This window comes from Peromyscus leucopus, chromosome 2 (genome assembly GCF_004664715.2).
Source record: "Peromyscus leucopus breed LL Stock chromosome 2, UCI_PerLeu_2.1, whole genome shotgun sequence".
Taxonomy (NCBI): domain Eukaryota; kingdom Metazoa; phylum Chordata; class Mammalia; order Rodentia; family Cricetidae; genus Peromyscus; species Peromyscus leucopus.
This window is the reverse complement of record NC_051064.1, coordinates 137,230,576-137,246,152: the sequence shown is the minus strand read 5'-3', so window position 1 is coordinate 137,246,152 and position 15,577 is coordinate 137,230,576. Positions and strand designations below refer to the sequence as shown.

The following is a 15,577-nucleotide window of genomic DNA, read 5'->3' as shown; positions in this document are numbered from 1 at the left end:
AATCCCAATGCTGCAAGGCAGAGGCAGGCAGATCTCTGTGAGTTCAAGGCCAGCCTGGTCTACAGAGGAGTTCCAGGATAGCCAAGGCTGTTACACAGAGAAATCTTGTCTCCAAACAAACAAACAAACAAATAAATAAACACCTGGACATGGTGGCATACATCTTTAACCCCAGTACCCGAGAGGAAGAAGCAGGAGGATCTTTGTGAGTTAGAGGGCAGCCTGGTCTACAAAGCAAATTCTAGAACAGCCAAGACTGTTATACAGAGAAACCCTGACTCAAAAAACAAAAACAAAAATTAAATAAAACAAACACAAAAAAGCCTAGTGCTATCAACAAAAAGTTAAGCACATAAATAAAATGGAAACTGGTAGCCGCACAAAACTGTTCTAAAAACTTCAAAATTTTAAAATTGCCTTGTCTCCAAGATCTCTGTCAATTACAGGCCAGCTTGGTCTATACAGTGAGATAGTGTTTAGAAGAAAGAAGATAGAACAGCTAATCTGTGCCTTCATAGAAATATAACACTCATTTTGTTTGTTTACTGAGACAGGATTATAACTGCCCTGGCTGTCCTGAGACTCCCTGTATAGACCAGGCTGGCCTCGAACTCACAAAGATCAGACTGCCTCGGGAGCTGGAGAGATAGCTCAGAGGTTAAGGGCACTGGTTGCCCTTCCAAAGGTCATGAGTTCAATTCCCAGCAACCACATGGTGGCTCACAACCATCTGTAATGAGATCTGGCACCCTCTTCTGTATACATAATAAACAAATAAATCTTTAAAAAAATCAGACTGCCTCTAACTCCCAAGTGCTCAGATTAAAGGCTAACTCATCATTTTCATATAACAATAATTTAATAAGAAAGTGACCAGGCTTTCACTGAGTTTTCTCAATACTAAAATCTTCATTATTTAAAAGACAACCTTTATAGTTTCCAAAAAACTCTTGTCTTCAGTCTATTCCTTTATAAGGAAATTATTTGAAAATGAGGCATTACTATGTTGCCCAGGCCGGCTTCCAACTTCTGTGCTTAGATGACCCTCCTCCTTCAGCCTCCTTTCTAAGTACCTACCATGCTTGGCAAACACATTTAATTTTAAGGTATGAAAACAATTCTTTTTTACCATTTAAGTAAGTGGCATTTCTTTAATTATAAACAAAGAAAAAAATAAAATTACAAAGCTCAGCTATAAAATAACATTAAAGTAAAAATAAATCAGCATTTACATAAAAATTTTCAAGTTTCTCCAACATTAACATTAACATTAACATGAAAACAACTTTTTGCTGTTGTCTTTTTGTTTTTCCAGACAGGGTTTCTGTGTAGCCCTGGTAGCTCTGGTTGCCCTGGAACTCTCTTTGCAGGTCACACTGGCCTCCAACTCACCTACCTCTGCCTCCTGAGTTTAAAGATGTGCACCATATGCCCAGCTCTAAAACAATCTTTTGATATAACATTTATAAGCTACAAATATGAGACAGCAAATTAATATTTACATGAGAAAAATTTTCTAGTGAAAAACTCATCTACCTCAATACTTTAAATTCAGAACAATAACCCAAACCACAGATAATGAATAAAGTAACAAAAGCACTCTGAAAGGACTGGGTATATAGCTCAATGATAGAATGCCTCTTTCGAACAAGTAAGACCCTAGGTTCAATCCCTAGCACTACAAATAAGAAAAGTAGAAAAATCATTATTAATGGTCAGGTATTGTGGCATAGGCCTTTAGTCCTGCCTAGTCAGTAATTTTGCCCAGAGACCCTGGCTATTTAAAAAAAAAAAGGGGGGGGGGGGAGGCAGGCAGCCCAAAGGCTATAGCTTTCCATTTCAATGAAGAGTGGTGCAAAGTCAGAAAATAGTGCCATCTTAGGTTAAACCATGCTTAGAACTTTTTTCAAGATGTGTTGGGCAGGAAAATGACTAGGTATGATTTACATTCTTTTTTTTTTCAAGACAGGGTTTCTCTGTGTAGCTTTGCGCCTCTCCTGGAACTCACTTGGTAGCCCAGGCTGGCCTCGAATTCACAGAGATCCACCTGGCTCTGCCTCCCGAGTGCTGGGATTAAAGGCGTGCGCCACCACCGCCCGGCCATGATTTACATTCTAAGGGAAGCATACTGATAATGGTAGAAAATGAACAAGCCCATCAGGCAGGGTTAACAGGACAATCTGGGCAAGCTACAATTGTGGCTTAATTTAGTGACAGGTGACCAATTCAAATCTATACTTCTAGTTACTTGGAACAAGTATTCTAATTAGTGAGCCAATTTCCTCATTTTCCAACCACACATTCAAGGTTCAACTTCTATGATAGCAGAGAGTCCATGTAATCTTTTTCCCCCCTTATTCTAAATAAGTTCTTATGTGCTCACTATGTAGCTAAAAATAACATAGAATTCTTGATCCTTTTGCCTCCATCTCCCAAGTGCAGGGATCACAGGCCTGTACCATCATACCTGCCAACTACATATCACAGAGCCATCTCTTTAGCCCCCCACCCCACCCCAGGAACAGGGTTTCTATGTGTAGCCGTGGCTGTCCTGGAGCTTGCTCCATAGACCAGGCTGGCTTCGAACTCACAGAAATCTACCGGCCTCTGCCTCACAAGTGCTAGAATTAAAAGTATGCACCACCACCACCCAGCCCTCTCCCTCTTTTTTAAGGCAGGGTCCCATGTGTATCAGGACTGGTCTTCAACTCAATGTGCAGCAGAAGATGGCTGTGAACTTCGGATCCTTCTTTCTCTGTCCTGGTGCTGCAATGACAAGCATACACCACCATGTTTGCTTTATGTACTACTGTGCACCAAACACAAGGATCACGAATGGAGGCAAGCACTGTACCAACTGAATTACATTCTTAGCTATAATCCATCGGAAGGATACTACAAATTAAACCTAGAGCCTCACACACAGTAGCCAAGTACCCGTAAGAACTGTTATCTCTAACCCATGCTTAGAGCATTTTTATATGAATTTACTTGTATTTGTAGATTTCAAAATCATACTGGTGTAAGAGTACATGAGACCCTTCCCTCAAACAAGTAAAAACAATATTAAAACTAGTGGGAAAAAAAACACTGGGAGTTCAAAAAGTGGATCACAATCTCTCTCTCTTTTTTTTTCCTGTGGTGTTAGGATAGAACCTAAAGCCTTAAACATATTAAGTAAGGACTCTACCACTAACTATTATCTCCTCCCTCTCTCCATTTATTTGTTTGTTTTTTGAAGCAGGATCTATATAGCCCTGGCTGGCCTCAAAACCTACAGCGACCCACCTGCCACAAGAACTGGGATTACAAGTGTAAGCCGCCTCACCAACCACACCAGCCCTAGCCTCTTTTCCCTTCTATTTTGAGATATGGTTTTGCTAACTGCCCAAACAGGCTTGAACTTGAGACTTTCCTGTCTCTACTTCCCAAGTAGGCTTGAATTACAGGCTTGAGCCACCAGGCCCAAATGAACCACATTTCTACATTGCTTTAAAAGTATATAAATAAGCCAGGTGGTGGTGGTGGTGGTGGTGGTGGTGGTGGTGGTGGTGGTGGTGGTGGTGGTGGTGCTGCTGCTGCTGCTGCTGCTGCTGCTGCTGCACACCTTTAATCTCAGCACTCAGAAGGCAGAGACAGGCAGATCTCTGTGAGTTTCAGGCCAGCCTGGTCTATAGAGTGAGATCCAGGACAACCAAGGCTGTAAACACTGAGAAACCTCGTCTCGAAAAATCAAGATGAAGGATAGAGCGGGGCATAGTAATGCACACTTTTGATCCCAGCACTCGGGAGGCAGAGGCAGATAGATCTCTGTGAGTTTGAGACCAACCTAGTCTACATATGAGTTCCAGTACAGCCAAGCTATGTAGAGAGGCCCTGTCTTTAAAAAAAAAAGAGAGACAGACAGAAAAGATGAAGGGTGGGTAGGGGGCTGGTGAGAGGCTCAGTGGGTAGAAGCACTTGCTGCACAGAACCTGATGACCTGAATTCCATTATTAGGACCCACATGGTAGAAGGAGAGAAACAATTCCCACAAGTTGTCCTTTAATCTACGCATGTACACTGTGACATGTACATACATAAATGCAATTAAAATTATATATTAAAAAGTGAAAGATGGGGCCGGGCGGTGGTAGCGCACGCCTTTAATCCCAGCAGTCAGGAGGGAGAGGCAGGTGGATCTCTGTGAGTTCGAAGCCAGCCTGGGCTACCAAGTGAGTTCTGGGAAAGGCGCAAAGCTACACAGAGAAACCCTGTCTCGAAAAACCAAAAAAAAAAAAAAAAAAAAAAAAAAAGTAAAAGATGGGGCCAGGCATTGGTTGCTCCTGTCTTTAATCCCAGCACTTGAGAAGCAGAGGCAGACAGATGGATCTGAGTTCGAGACCAGCCTAGTCTACAAAGGGAGTTCCAGGACAGCCAGGATCATATAGAAAAATGTCCCCAAACCACCACCACCTCCCTGCCCAAAAAAATAGTGAAGGATGGAGAAAGCTGTTAATAAGAGGTCAAGAGAGAAACAAGACCAAAATATTACTTATTTGTATCCCATGTTTCACTGAGGATACATGTTTCTGTAAAGAACCTAGATGCCTCAGAATCCCAATTCCAACCCTACTGATAATCACAATTTTATTCTTTCATTACATTTATATTGGGGATGGGAGTACACACCATGGCACACATGTTAATGTCAGAAGACAACTTTCAGGAGTTGGTTCTCTCCTTCCATCTTGTGTCCTGGAGGTCCAACTCAGGTCATCAGCCATGGCAATTAGCACCTTAATCCACTGAGTCCTCTAACAGGCTCACATTATATGATTTTAAATCAGTCAAACTAATAATATGCAGATGGTTTTAGTGTTTCTAAACCCAAAAATGCTTAGGATCTCTTTTACTATCAAGCATTAAGAAAGAGAATATTAACTATATCATGATAATGAAGGTCAAAGAACAAAAGGCACTGAGCATACTATACTAAGAGAATAAAATAGGTACGGCAGCAGTGAGCTGGCTCAGCAAGTAAAGGTACTCCCACACGAGCCTGGGGACCTAAGCTGGATCCTCAAACCCAGGTAAGGGTGGAAAGAAAGAAAGAACCAACTCCACAAAGTTGTCCTCTAATCCCCACACACACATCTACACATCAGACATAACACACACTTTTTTCTTTAGAGTAATGCTAACTACAGTCATCTTTGCTTATCCATTTACAAACAAAAAAAATATGATATTTGGTTTTGGTCATCTGAAAAGTAAGCTTTAGCTTTTATGATCATACAATTTCTAACAGTATAAAGACATCACTGTCTCCTTAAAAACTGTTCATATAGGAGAATACATTTTTAATTTCTTATAACAGACAACCTAAACACTTAACTCTGTCTAACAATGATAATATTCCCCAAATAATGAGCAGACACCATGACTAAGAAGTTACCCTTATTCTCCTCACCTCCATCAATGTTGTTTATTTAAGAAATTCCTACAAACAAGGAAAGGTAGCACATGCCTGTAATCACAGTATCTGAGAGGCCAGACAGCAAGTTCAAGCCTGGACTGTATGAGATCCAGCAAAATACCTCAGAAGGTTAATGTACTTGCCATATAAGTCTGATGATCTGAGTTCAATCCCCAGAACTGACAGTAGAAGGAACAGGCTCCCAAAAGCAGTTCTCTGACCTCCACCCTCCACAGACCTGTATGTACTCTTACACACATATCCTACATCACACCACTCACACCATGTGATATATTCTCTCTCCGTGTGTCTCTCTCTCTATCTCTCTCTCTCTCTCTCTCTCTCTCTCTCTCTCTCTCTCTCACACACACACACACACACACACACAAATCTTTCATCAAATACTATGTGCAGTGTGTTCCTGGCACTATGCTAAATACTAAATATAGACAATGGAGACATCAAATCAGAAAACAGTCCCTGCTGTAACAGGTTATTTTTTGTTGCCTAGTTTCTCCATTTAAAAGATCAGAGAATGCTACAATTAAAAGCACATGGCTAGGGCTGTAGGATGTGGTAGGAACCCAATGAGCAGGGTGCTTACCTAGCACACAAGAACCCTGGGTTGGCTCCTGCATAAACTTGCACTGCATAAACCTGGTATGGAGTAAACTTGTCACCCCAGCACTCCAGCAGTATGAGCAAGAGAGAAACTTGTACAAAAGCCTAAGAGTCACTTCCTTAGTCATGTATGAACCAATATGCTCAACTCTTTTTCTCTGATTCTACAGCTACACCTTCCCTTGTGGAATTCCCCCCATTTACAATGTTTCTCATTAACTACTAAATGCATTTTATGTGTTAAGAGAAAGCAAAGAGTAATGACAAGCACAGTTTACAAAGTACTAACATTACAAAACAAAAATGGAGCCAGACATGATGGCTCACCCCAGCACTACAACCCCTGTATTTGGGAGGCACACAGAATTGCCAATTGTTCAAGGCCAGCCTGGTCTACATAGAGCACTTTAGGCCAGGAAGGATTACATATAAGCTGTCTTAAAATAAACATGAGCTGAGAACACTGGCATATGCCCATAACTGCAACACTCCCAAGGGGGGCTTGCAAGTTCAAGACCAGTCTGGGCTACACACTAAGATACCATTTCAAATAAAAGGTCTGTCTGAGACAAGAGCATAGAACAGTGGTAGAACACATGTTCAGAATGCATGAGGCCCCAAACTCAAATGTCTAGGACCAAAAAAATAAAATACTTCTCCCTTTAGCAGTAAGCTCCAAGAATTATATGTTATTTCTTAATTTTAAAAAGTATCAAGCTGTGCTTGGTGGTGCACACTTTTAATCCCAGCACGTGGTTGCAGAGGCAGGCAGATCTCTGTGAGCTCAAGGCCAGCACAGTCTACAAAGCAAGTTCCAAGACAATCAGGGCTGTTACACAGAGAAACCCTGTCTCAAAAAGCAAAAACAAAAACAAAAAAAGTATCTATACCAAGATTATCCTTGCTAACAATGACACAGAGTGCACATAAATATCACCAATATAACACTAGCCACTTTGAAAGGAATGAAGTACTTTACCCACATCATACACTAGATAATACAGTTAATAGATTGGAAAGATTTTTGGCAAAGGGATAAGAACACTTACCTCTGTTCCAATTCCAGGTTGCACACCCGAGTACACATTGTCTGGTGGAGGACCACCATACTTCCTCTGTCCTGTGGTTACATCCAGAGTATAACCAGTCCTCTCAAGCAAGGCCTAAACATAATTACACATCTGTTATACTTGAAACTATAAACACACACAAATCAACACATTAGTCTTTTCTGAAAGTTACTATAACATTTTCTGAAATGTATTTAATGGTTAGATTAAAAGCGGGCAAATATAGCTCAGTTGATAAAGGTATTTATCTAGCTAGCTTGAGGCTCTGGGTTCTATCCCCAGTATTACATAAAAACCTGGTATGGGGTCTGGCTGTGGCGGTCCATGCCTTTAATCCCAGCACTCAGGAGGCAGAGAGAGGAAAGCTAATCTCTGTGAGTTCAAGAAAAGCCTGGTCTACAAGGGGAAGTTCTAGAGTAGCTAGGAATGTTACACAGAGAAACTCTGTCCTGAAAAACAAAACAAAACAAAACAAAAGGGCTAGAAAAATAGCTTAGCAGTTAAAAGAGTTTACTGGTCTTGCAGAGGACCACAGTTTAATTCCCAGCAACCAGGTAAAATATCTCATAATTAACTATGTTTAACTCCAGGTCCAGTGTCCAATACCCTCTCCTGGCTTCCATGGGCACTATAGTCATGTGCACAAACCTACACTCAGACACACACCTATACATATTATTAAAAACAACAATAAAATATCTAAAAGGGGGTGGCCAGAGAGATGTAATAAAGAGCACCTGCTGGTCTTGCAGAAGACCTAGGTTTGATTCCCAGCACACACAGCGGCTCATAACTGTCCTTAACTCCAGTTCCATTTGTTTTTTGCATATTCTTACTTTAACACAAGCTCCAGAAAAACTGGACAATCTCACAATATAGACTCTAAATTTGGCAACTACCAAATAATACTCAGATTTCAAAAGAAGAAACCTTACTATTTCTTGATTATCATCCTATCTCATTAACATTGGTTAAGAGAAGTCAGAGAAAGTATGTCCTTGGGCTGAAGAGAGGGGCTGAGCACTGACTACTCTTTCAGAGGTCCTGAGTTCAATTCCCAATAACCACATGGTGGCTCACAACCACCTGTAATGAGATCTGATGCCATCCTCTGGCCTGCAAGGACACATACAGACAGAATACTGTATACATAATAAATAAATAAACCTAAAAAAAAAAAAAAGAAAATATGCCCTTAGCCTGGCAGTGGCAGCACACACTTTTTTTTTTTTTTTTTTGGTTTTTCGAGACAGTGTTTCTCTGTGTAGCTTTGCGCCTTTTCCTGGAACTCATTTGGTAGCCCAGGCTGGCCTCGAACTCACAGAGATCAGCCTGCCTCTGCCTCCCGAGTGCTGGGATTAAAGACGTGTGCCTCCGCCACCACCGCCCGGCGGCAGCACACACTTTTAATCCCAGCACTTGGGAGGCAGAGTCAGGCCGATCTCTGTAAATTCGAGGTTAGCCTGGTCTACAGAGAGAGATCCAGGACAGGCATCAAAACTATACAGAGAAACCCTGTCTCAACCAACCCCCTCACCCCCGCACAAAAAAAGAAAGAAAATATGTCTTTGCCCTCAAAGAGCATGCACTATATATAGATAGCATTCACATGAAAGGCCTATAGAACATCTTTTGTTGGCAAACAAAATATGCAATCAAGCCGAGAAGTGGTGGCACACGCCTTTAATCCCAGCACTCTGGAGGCAGAGGCAGGTGGATCTCTGAGTTCGAGGCCAGCCTGAGCTACAGAGTAAGTTCCAGGAAAGTCGCCAAAGCTACACAGAGAAACTCTGTCTCAAAGAACCAAAAAACAAAAAAACCAAAAAAACCCTGCAATCTGCAATCTACCAAGAAAGAGAAGAGCTTTGCATGTAAGGTTTTTAATTGCACAGAGCAAAACCACATTTATGTGTATTAGGTTTAGTTAACCCTGGGATTCCACAGGGATAGACATCTTGGGCCTTCCATTTTTCTACCTTTGACTCAAAGCCTTTAAACACAAATATATATGTAATAGCAACATAACCAAGTATACATATTATACAAATAACATACAAATTAGCAATTGTACTGGTTGGTTTGTCAACTTGACACAACCTAGGTATATCTGGGAAGGAATCTTAACTGATAAAAATGCCTCTATAAAACTGCCTGGCAAGTCTCTGGGGTATTGTCTTGATTAACTAATCCTGATATAGGAGGGCCCAGTACACTGGAGGCAGTGCCACCTTGGGCAGGTGGTCTGGGGTATATAAGAAAACAAATTGGGCAAACTATGGGAAGCAAGCCAGTAAGAAGGATTCTTCTATGGTCTCTGCATCAATTCCTGCTTCCAGGTTCCTACCTTGAGTTCCTGCTCTGACTTTCCTCAGTGATAAATTGTAATAGGAAAGTGTAAGATGAAATAAATCTTATCCTTCCAAAATTGCTTTTGATCATAGTGTTTTATCATAACAATAGATACGCTTAACTAAGACAAAAATATACAATAATATTTCTATAATTTACCCATTACTAAAGTAGCCAGCTACTCAACTACTCAGAGAATGTAAATTTTTAAACTATTACCTCAAACCAGAAATGGGGGCAGTAAAGAAAGGCTTTTATTAGGGATGTGAAAAATGGGGATACACAGAGAAAGATCCTCTTCAAAACAGAGAGGGTACTCAAGAAGCCAAAGTCTTTAAGGGCTGGGGGTTTTAAGGGTCTTTGAGAGGTCTTTCTCCCCCAATTTAAGGTTGGTCAGCCAAACAGAGTTTTTATATAGTAGTCTGGAATTTTTAAAAGAATGGGACTAGGTCATTTTATAAATGATGAGGAGAAAAGTATAAAGGTACTTTACAAAATTAGTTATACTTAAACATAAACCACCTGAACAAACAACGCCAATATTCAATACCATTCCAATTAAATCTGGGAGTACAGACCAGGATAGAGCACTTGCTTAGCAAGTGTGAGGCTCTGGGTCAGACCCCCAGGGCTAGGGTTGGGGGGTAATCTCTGCAACATCAACAATACCCATTTAATTAGGTCTTTCAGGAAAAGCCTATTTGTCTTTCAAAGCAGTTATCTAAATAATAATAATAATGACTGGGGAGGGTGGACACTTTACATATGAATCCACTGAATCTTCACAACTCCAGGAGGGAAGCACAACCATTACCACTTTATAAATAAACTGAGGTCAGGGGAAATTCAAAAGGAAGAAAGTTACAATACAATAGCTCTTTCCCAAGGGAAAAAGTCCCAGACATGATAGCTCAGGTCTATCATTTTAGCATTCAGGAGGCTGAGACAGGATCACCATGAATTTGGGACCAGCCTGGGATACATAGTGAGTACCATGCCAGCTTGAGCTGCATAATGGGACCCTGTAGCAAACAAAACATAAACAGTGCTTATAAAGAAAGTAATAAACATGCCCCTCGGTCAGAAAAGGAAGAGTCTGAATTAGGGCTTCTCATCAATGCTGTAGCCCCCCAGTCGCGTTTACCTTGATCTTTGCCTCATCTGGCCCTTTTGTGGACTCCTGCACCTTGCTGCCCTGTTTCTCTCTCTGCCTGTAGGTCTTCATAACTCCACATAAAAATGCACTTTTGTTCTAAAACATGCAAGCAATCCAAAAGGAAGAATTACCAGGAATCTCTGAAGGGTCAAATACACAATGAAATTTAATAATCATTCCATTCATTCAACAAATATTTTGATGAGTAGTCACCATGTACCAGAGGCTGGAGCAGACAACATTAAGACAGTGCCTCAGGGAGCTTACCTTCAACACTGGGAAAAAATGGTCTTCCATTTGTTAATATTTAATTGAAGCTGGACTATCTTTCCAAGATGTCTAAAAGTATTTCTCATACAAAAATAGATCAAATAACCCAAAAAATATTTTTTAAATGTAAGCAATTCAAACATACAAAACTTAACAGTAACACTAATCAAACCATGGCCTTAAGTTTTTGAAGAAACTTACTGTATAAGGTGGGGGAAGGCTTTTGCCTTGTGCTTATGCTTCTGAAACTTTGACACTGACCGTTTTTCCCGTAAGTTTTTCAAAGGAGAGATAGTCACAAACAAAAAAGACCACTTCCCCACAGGGAAAAAGAGGACGTCACAATTCAACAGCTTCGGATCATCAACTGCTCAGAGGCATTTGCTAGTACTGACCTTACCTGAACATGAGATAAGTCACTTTCCTTGAACTGCTGTAGTACAGACAGAGCTCCTTCTTCATTAAATTCCCTGAGAGCATCAATTGCTCTTTCATCAAGATCGACATAAGCTACCAACCCTAAAAATCAAATTGAAAAGGGTTAACATTATTGCAATAAAAGGGGCAAGCTACACTGTCCTAACAAGAGTTGTTACATTCAATACCATCTCTGACAAATTACATTCTCATTTAACTATATGCATATACAGTTATACAAATAAGATATAGGTAGTATAAATACAAAAATCAAACATAAAATGTCAACTAGAAACATGAATTTTTAACTTAAAAAAACTTAGAATCCTAAATTTTTTCCAACTCCCCAAACAGCAGTAAGTTCTGAAAGTCTGATACACATACTGTACTACAGATGAACCATTCATTTAAGGAATTCTGGTTTATATTAGAGTGGCAAGAATACACTATTTCTTCAGAATAAATATTCAAATTACAGGTTGTTATAATTGTTTACTATAGAAGAGGTAGGAGAAAATATGAGAACCAATTTTACTTAAATTCTTTCCACTCCAAAGGCATGTCAAAGGTTTTCCTTCCTTAGCACCAAAAATAAATTAAAATGTGTTTATCCAAGCATCTACTTTGCTGCAGTCAGAATGTGGAAAGGCATAATTTTAAATTATTCTACAAATGCAAGTGCAGCTTGCTAAATCAATTCTGAAGCCGTATTTTAAGCCAATCTTTTTCTTCTGAAGTAACAAGCTGAGACTTAAAAGATGCTGTGGCATTCACAACACTGTCAATAATGACAATCTCTTTTAAATGCCAGTAAAAATGTTACAAATTTTAAATAAAGTATGCAGAATATATACATGTGCTGCATTCTACATATGTAGTCTACTTAACGACACAAAGAATATCTGTTTAAAATAACAATATATAAGACACCTTTTCAGAATTGGTCCAATGTAAAACAGAAATATTTGACAGATTAACAGCCCCCTCCCCAAGTCCATATGAACCAACACCGAAAGTGATTCTATTTTGGTAAAGCCAAAATGAACTTTATTTCCTATAGTAAATAAACTGAAAATAAATGTAATGCCACTTGCAAAGTTATTGCTAAAAAATGTTGCCATGCCATGTTTTAAAAGCTCAAAATGAGCATGGCTAAGTGACTAAAGTTTCCTTACTTGAATATTTCACATCACCACCCAAAGCCACAACTCAGTACAATCATCAATCCATCCTATGAATCCAACCCTACACCCAGACCATCAGCCTCTTAGCAGTAACGAAACACTATACAAGGGAGCATCTCTAAGCAGATCACTGCCAGTTCTCTAGGGCAGAATGTCACAGAAAGTTCCTGAGAACTGGTTTTCAAATGGGACCATCACCCAGGAGTCATTTTTAAAAGCCATTTTAGTATCTAAAATTAAATCTCAGCTGTTGAGATTTAAAATATTTTAAGGGAAAAAAAGCACAGCTATTTGTCTACTGTATTTAAGACATATTTCTAAGAGAAACAATTCAATTCTCTCTACTGATCTGGATAGGCACACAAACACAGAGGAAGAAAGTTTCCATCTATGGCCCCAAAGGAGGGCACATTTATTTACGAACACCATTCCCTAAGGGTAAATATTTCTCTCCCTCTTTAAAACTTCAAACCACTTACAACCGACCATATTAAGATGTTCAAATTTGCTTAAGCACTTAACCATGGGACTTAACACATTAAAGAAAAAACAAAAACAAAAAACATCTGTTACAAACCAAACACTTCCAAATTACCGAGAGATGTGAATTTCTGTCTGTTAGAAACTAGACAGGCCACAAACTCTCCAGGAGTCTGACATATATTATCGTTTCAGAAAATACAGTCTAACTATTCCTCTTACTATGCCACCTAATCATACCTAAGCTGATTTAACAGTCACTTTAAAAAAGCTAAAAGTAGAAAAGTAAAGCAAAATGATGACTGATTTAGGTTAAGGGGGAAATGCAAAATTTGGTATGCTGAAACATACATTTTAATTGGTAGTAAATCTAAGACAAATTGATGATCTGTTCTGAAACAACTAAGACTGCATTTTCAACACTAAGAAGGCTTCAAAATAATGAAATAGGAATATCAAAGTCAAACCCAATATGCCCTCAATGAAGGGAAAGTATATTCTACACAGAAACAGTAAGCATTATTTAACCTTAAAAATCTATAAAATTCAAAGTGGTTTGCCCTCACTTTCATAACCAGTCAGAAACAAGAAATGCATATTATACCTGTCTGAAATATTTCATCAAGTCTTTCTGCCACCTTCTGTGGGAGGCCTGCCTCTATCAGTGTCTTGTAGTGTTCTGTGTGAGTTACACTGGAAGTATCCATTGGTTCTTCCTCTTCTTTTAACTGTACCGCATTACCATTCACCTGATTAGCCATTTTATTATGCTGCTGGAAAAAATTCAGGAGCTATATTACATTAAGCCAGAAATAACTAGTTTGTAGGACAATGCATGATTTATCTGAACTAATTTGTACACATGCTGCTAATAACAACTATCCAGAATATTTTATGCCTTTTGTGAGCATCTGATCTAAATTTTCAATATTAATCTTGTGAAACTATAGAAAATGTACATGGAAGTATTAGAGCCTTAAGCAACTTCATGTACTCTGGGTTAAAAGGGCTTAAATTTACTGAAGGTACAATTGCTGAGTAACAAAAGCAGCCATTGTGTTCTGGGGAGCAGATCAACAAACCACCACAAAATCCTAAAAGCCTAAAAGTTTGCTTTAAAACAGAATGAACACCCACACATCCCTTAGTCAAGGTTTAAGAGCTTTCCATTTTTCCTAGCTCTGCTTCAGAAACAACATAGGTATGAAATAAATCCATGTTGTATCTAGTTCAATGAGCTAGTGGCTTGGGTTCTCTCCACCTCACTTAAAAAACACAACTTTCACATTAATTTTGTTCTAAGATTAATTCGCTATTCCCGTTCACAGATTTAAAAGAAAAAATGACCAATTTTAAAAAGCTAAGCCATTGTTTAAAGTCTACATAAAAATAAGTGAGCTATAGTTGAGGTTGCTTCTTGCTTAAAAAAAAAAAAATCAGAAGTACGAATTAAACTTTTCTTGTCAGTGAAAGAAAGTTGCAAAAAATACTGAAGAATGGACAACTTCCAAAAAACTTCACAAACACTATCTAGTTGGCATAAACTTCAGCCAGATTTCTCAGATTAACCTACCAAAATCATTTTGTATGTTCAGCCTGTATATAATGCTGAAATGGACCAATTCCCTGAAGAGAGAGTAAATCACAAAAACATACAAAGCCAGTCTATACTACCTCAAAGTCAGGGAATTTAAGTGTGTTTGTGGTGAAATCATAATGTGATGAAGACAACTGGTGGCACAATAAAGACAGTGCGGCACACACTGAAATAAAGGCATGATGAAGGTGAGTCTCAAGAAATGCCTACTTTCCTTAGAGAAACTCCAGATAGCCAGCTAAGAAGAAAACACAAGTCACCTAAGAGCACTAAAGCCGAAGATAACCAATCACTTCCAGATTACTCATCAAACACTATGCAAATGTGCCAGGGGCTGTTTCCTGACATTAAACAACTCTGCATTTGAACACCCACTGATATTTAGTTCAAGTTAATAAGAGGAAAAGCCGAAGAGGGCGGGAGGCAACAGGAGAAAGGAGAATGTGAGCAGTGTTCCTCTGAGAATGACCTGAACAGCATGACTTCCCATCATCACAAAACTCACTCTAGCCCTAATGTCTAGAGAGTCGCGGAATGAAGTTAAAGTCGCAATGGATAAGGCAAGCCTGAGTCTGATGAACTAGCAAAAAATGGAAACATCCAAAACTGGAAGAAACTATTAGCACATAAGATGAGCATAACTTACTGATTAATACAATCTAGTCCTATGAAGAAGCATTCTAAAATCCTCAAACATATACTGTCCTCCCATCCCTCCCAAACACTACAGTAAGATCACCACAAGACCTTCACAGCACTGCACCTGTGAATACTACGTTACAGGAGAGGCAAATTAAAGAAGTTCAATGAACAACTGTTAAGGTGAAGTGGTTTTTTAAAATATGCATGAAGCAAAACGACAAGTTATGTATTAAGCACAAGACAGATATTTATGACTATCATCGATACTGAAATTGTTTTAAATTTTCCATTTTGTCAACTTTAACAAAAAAAAAAAAGGGTAAAATAGACTCC

At 39.2% G+C, this 15,577-nt stretch overlaps 1 protein-coding gene across 6 annotated transcripts in view; it reads right to left on the bottom strand.

The window, feature by feature from the left end:
* Positions 1–15,577, bottom strand: part of Hnrnpr (heterogeneous nuclear ribonucleoprotein R) — a 33,783-nt gene that overhangs the window by 16,832 nt on the left and 1,374 nt on the right. For 2 of the 6 annotated variants that reach the window (XM_028875415.2, XM_037203081.1), the window contains exons 2-5: positions 13,610–13,778; positions 11,325–11,443; positions 10,643–10,750; positions 7,129–7,242 (exon numbers count right to left, since the gene is read on the bottom strand). In XM_028875415.2, coding sequence (XP_028731248.1) covers positions 7,129–7,242; positions 10,643–10,750; positions 11,325–11,443; positions 13,610–13,766 — 498 coding nt within the window. In that variant the 5' untranslated portion in view covers positions 13,767–13,778. Of the gene's footprint in view, positions 1–7,128; positions 7,243–10,642; positions 10,751–11,319; positions 11,444–13,609; positions 13,779–15,577 lie in introns of all 6 variants that reach the window. The other 4 variants (XM_028875414.2, XM_037203082.1, XM_037203083.1 and 1 more) reach the window with 4 other exon arrangements.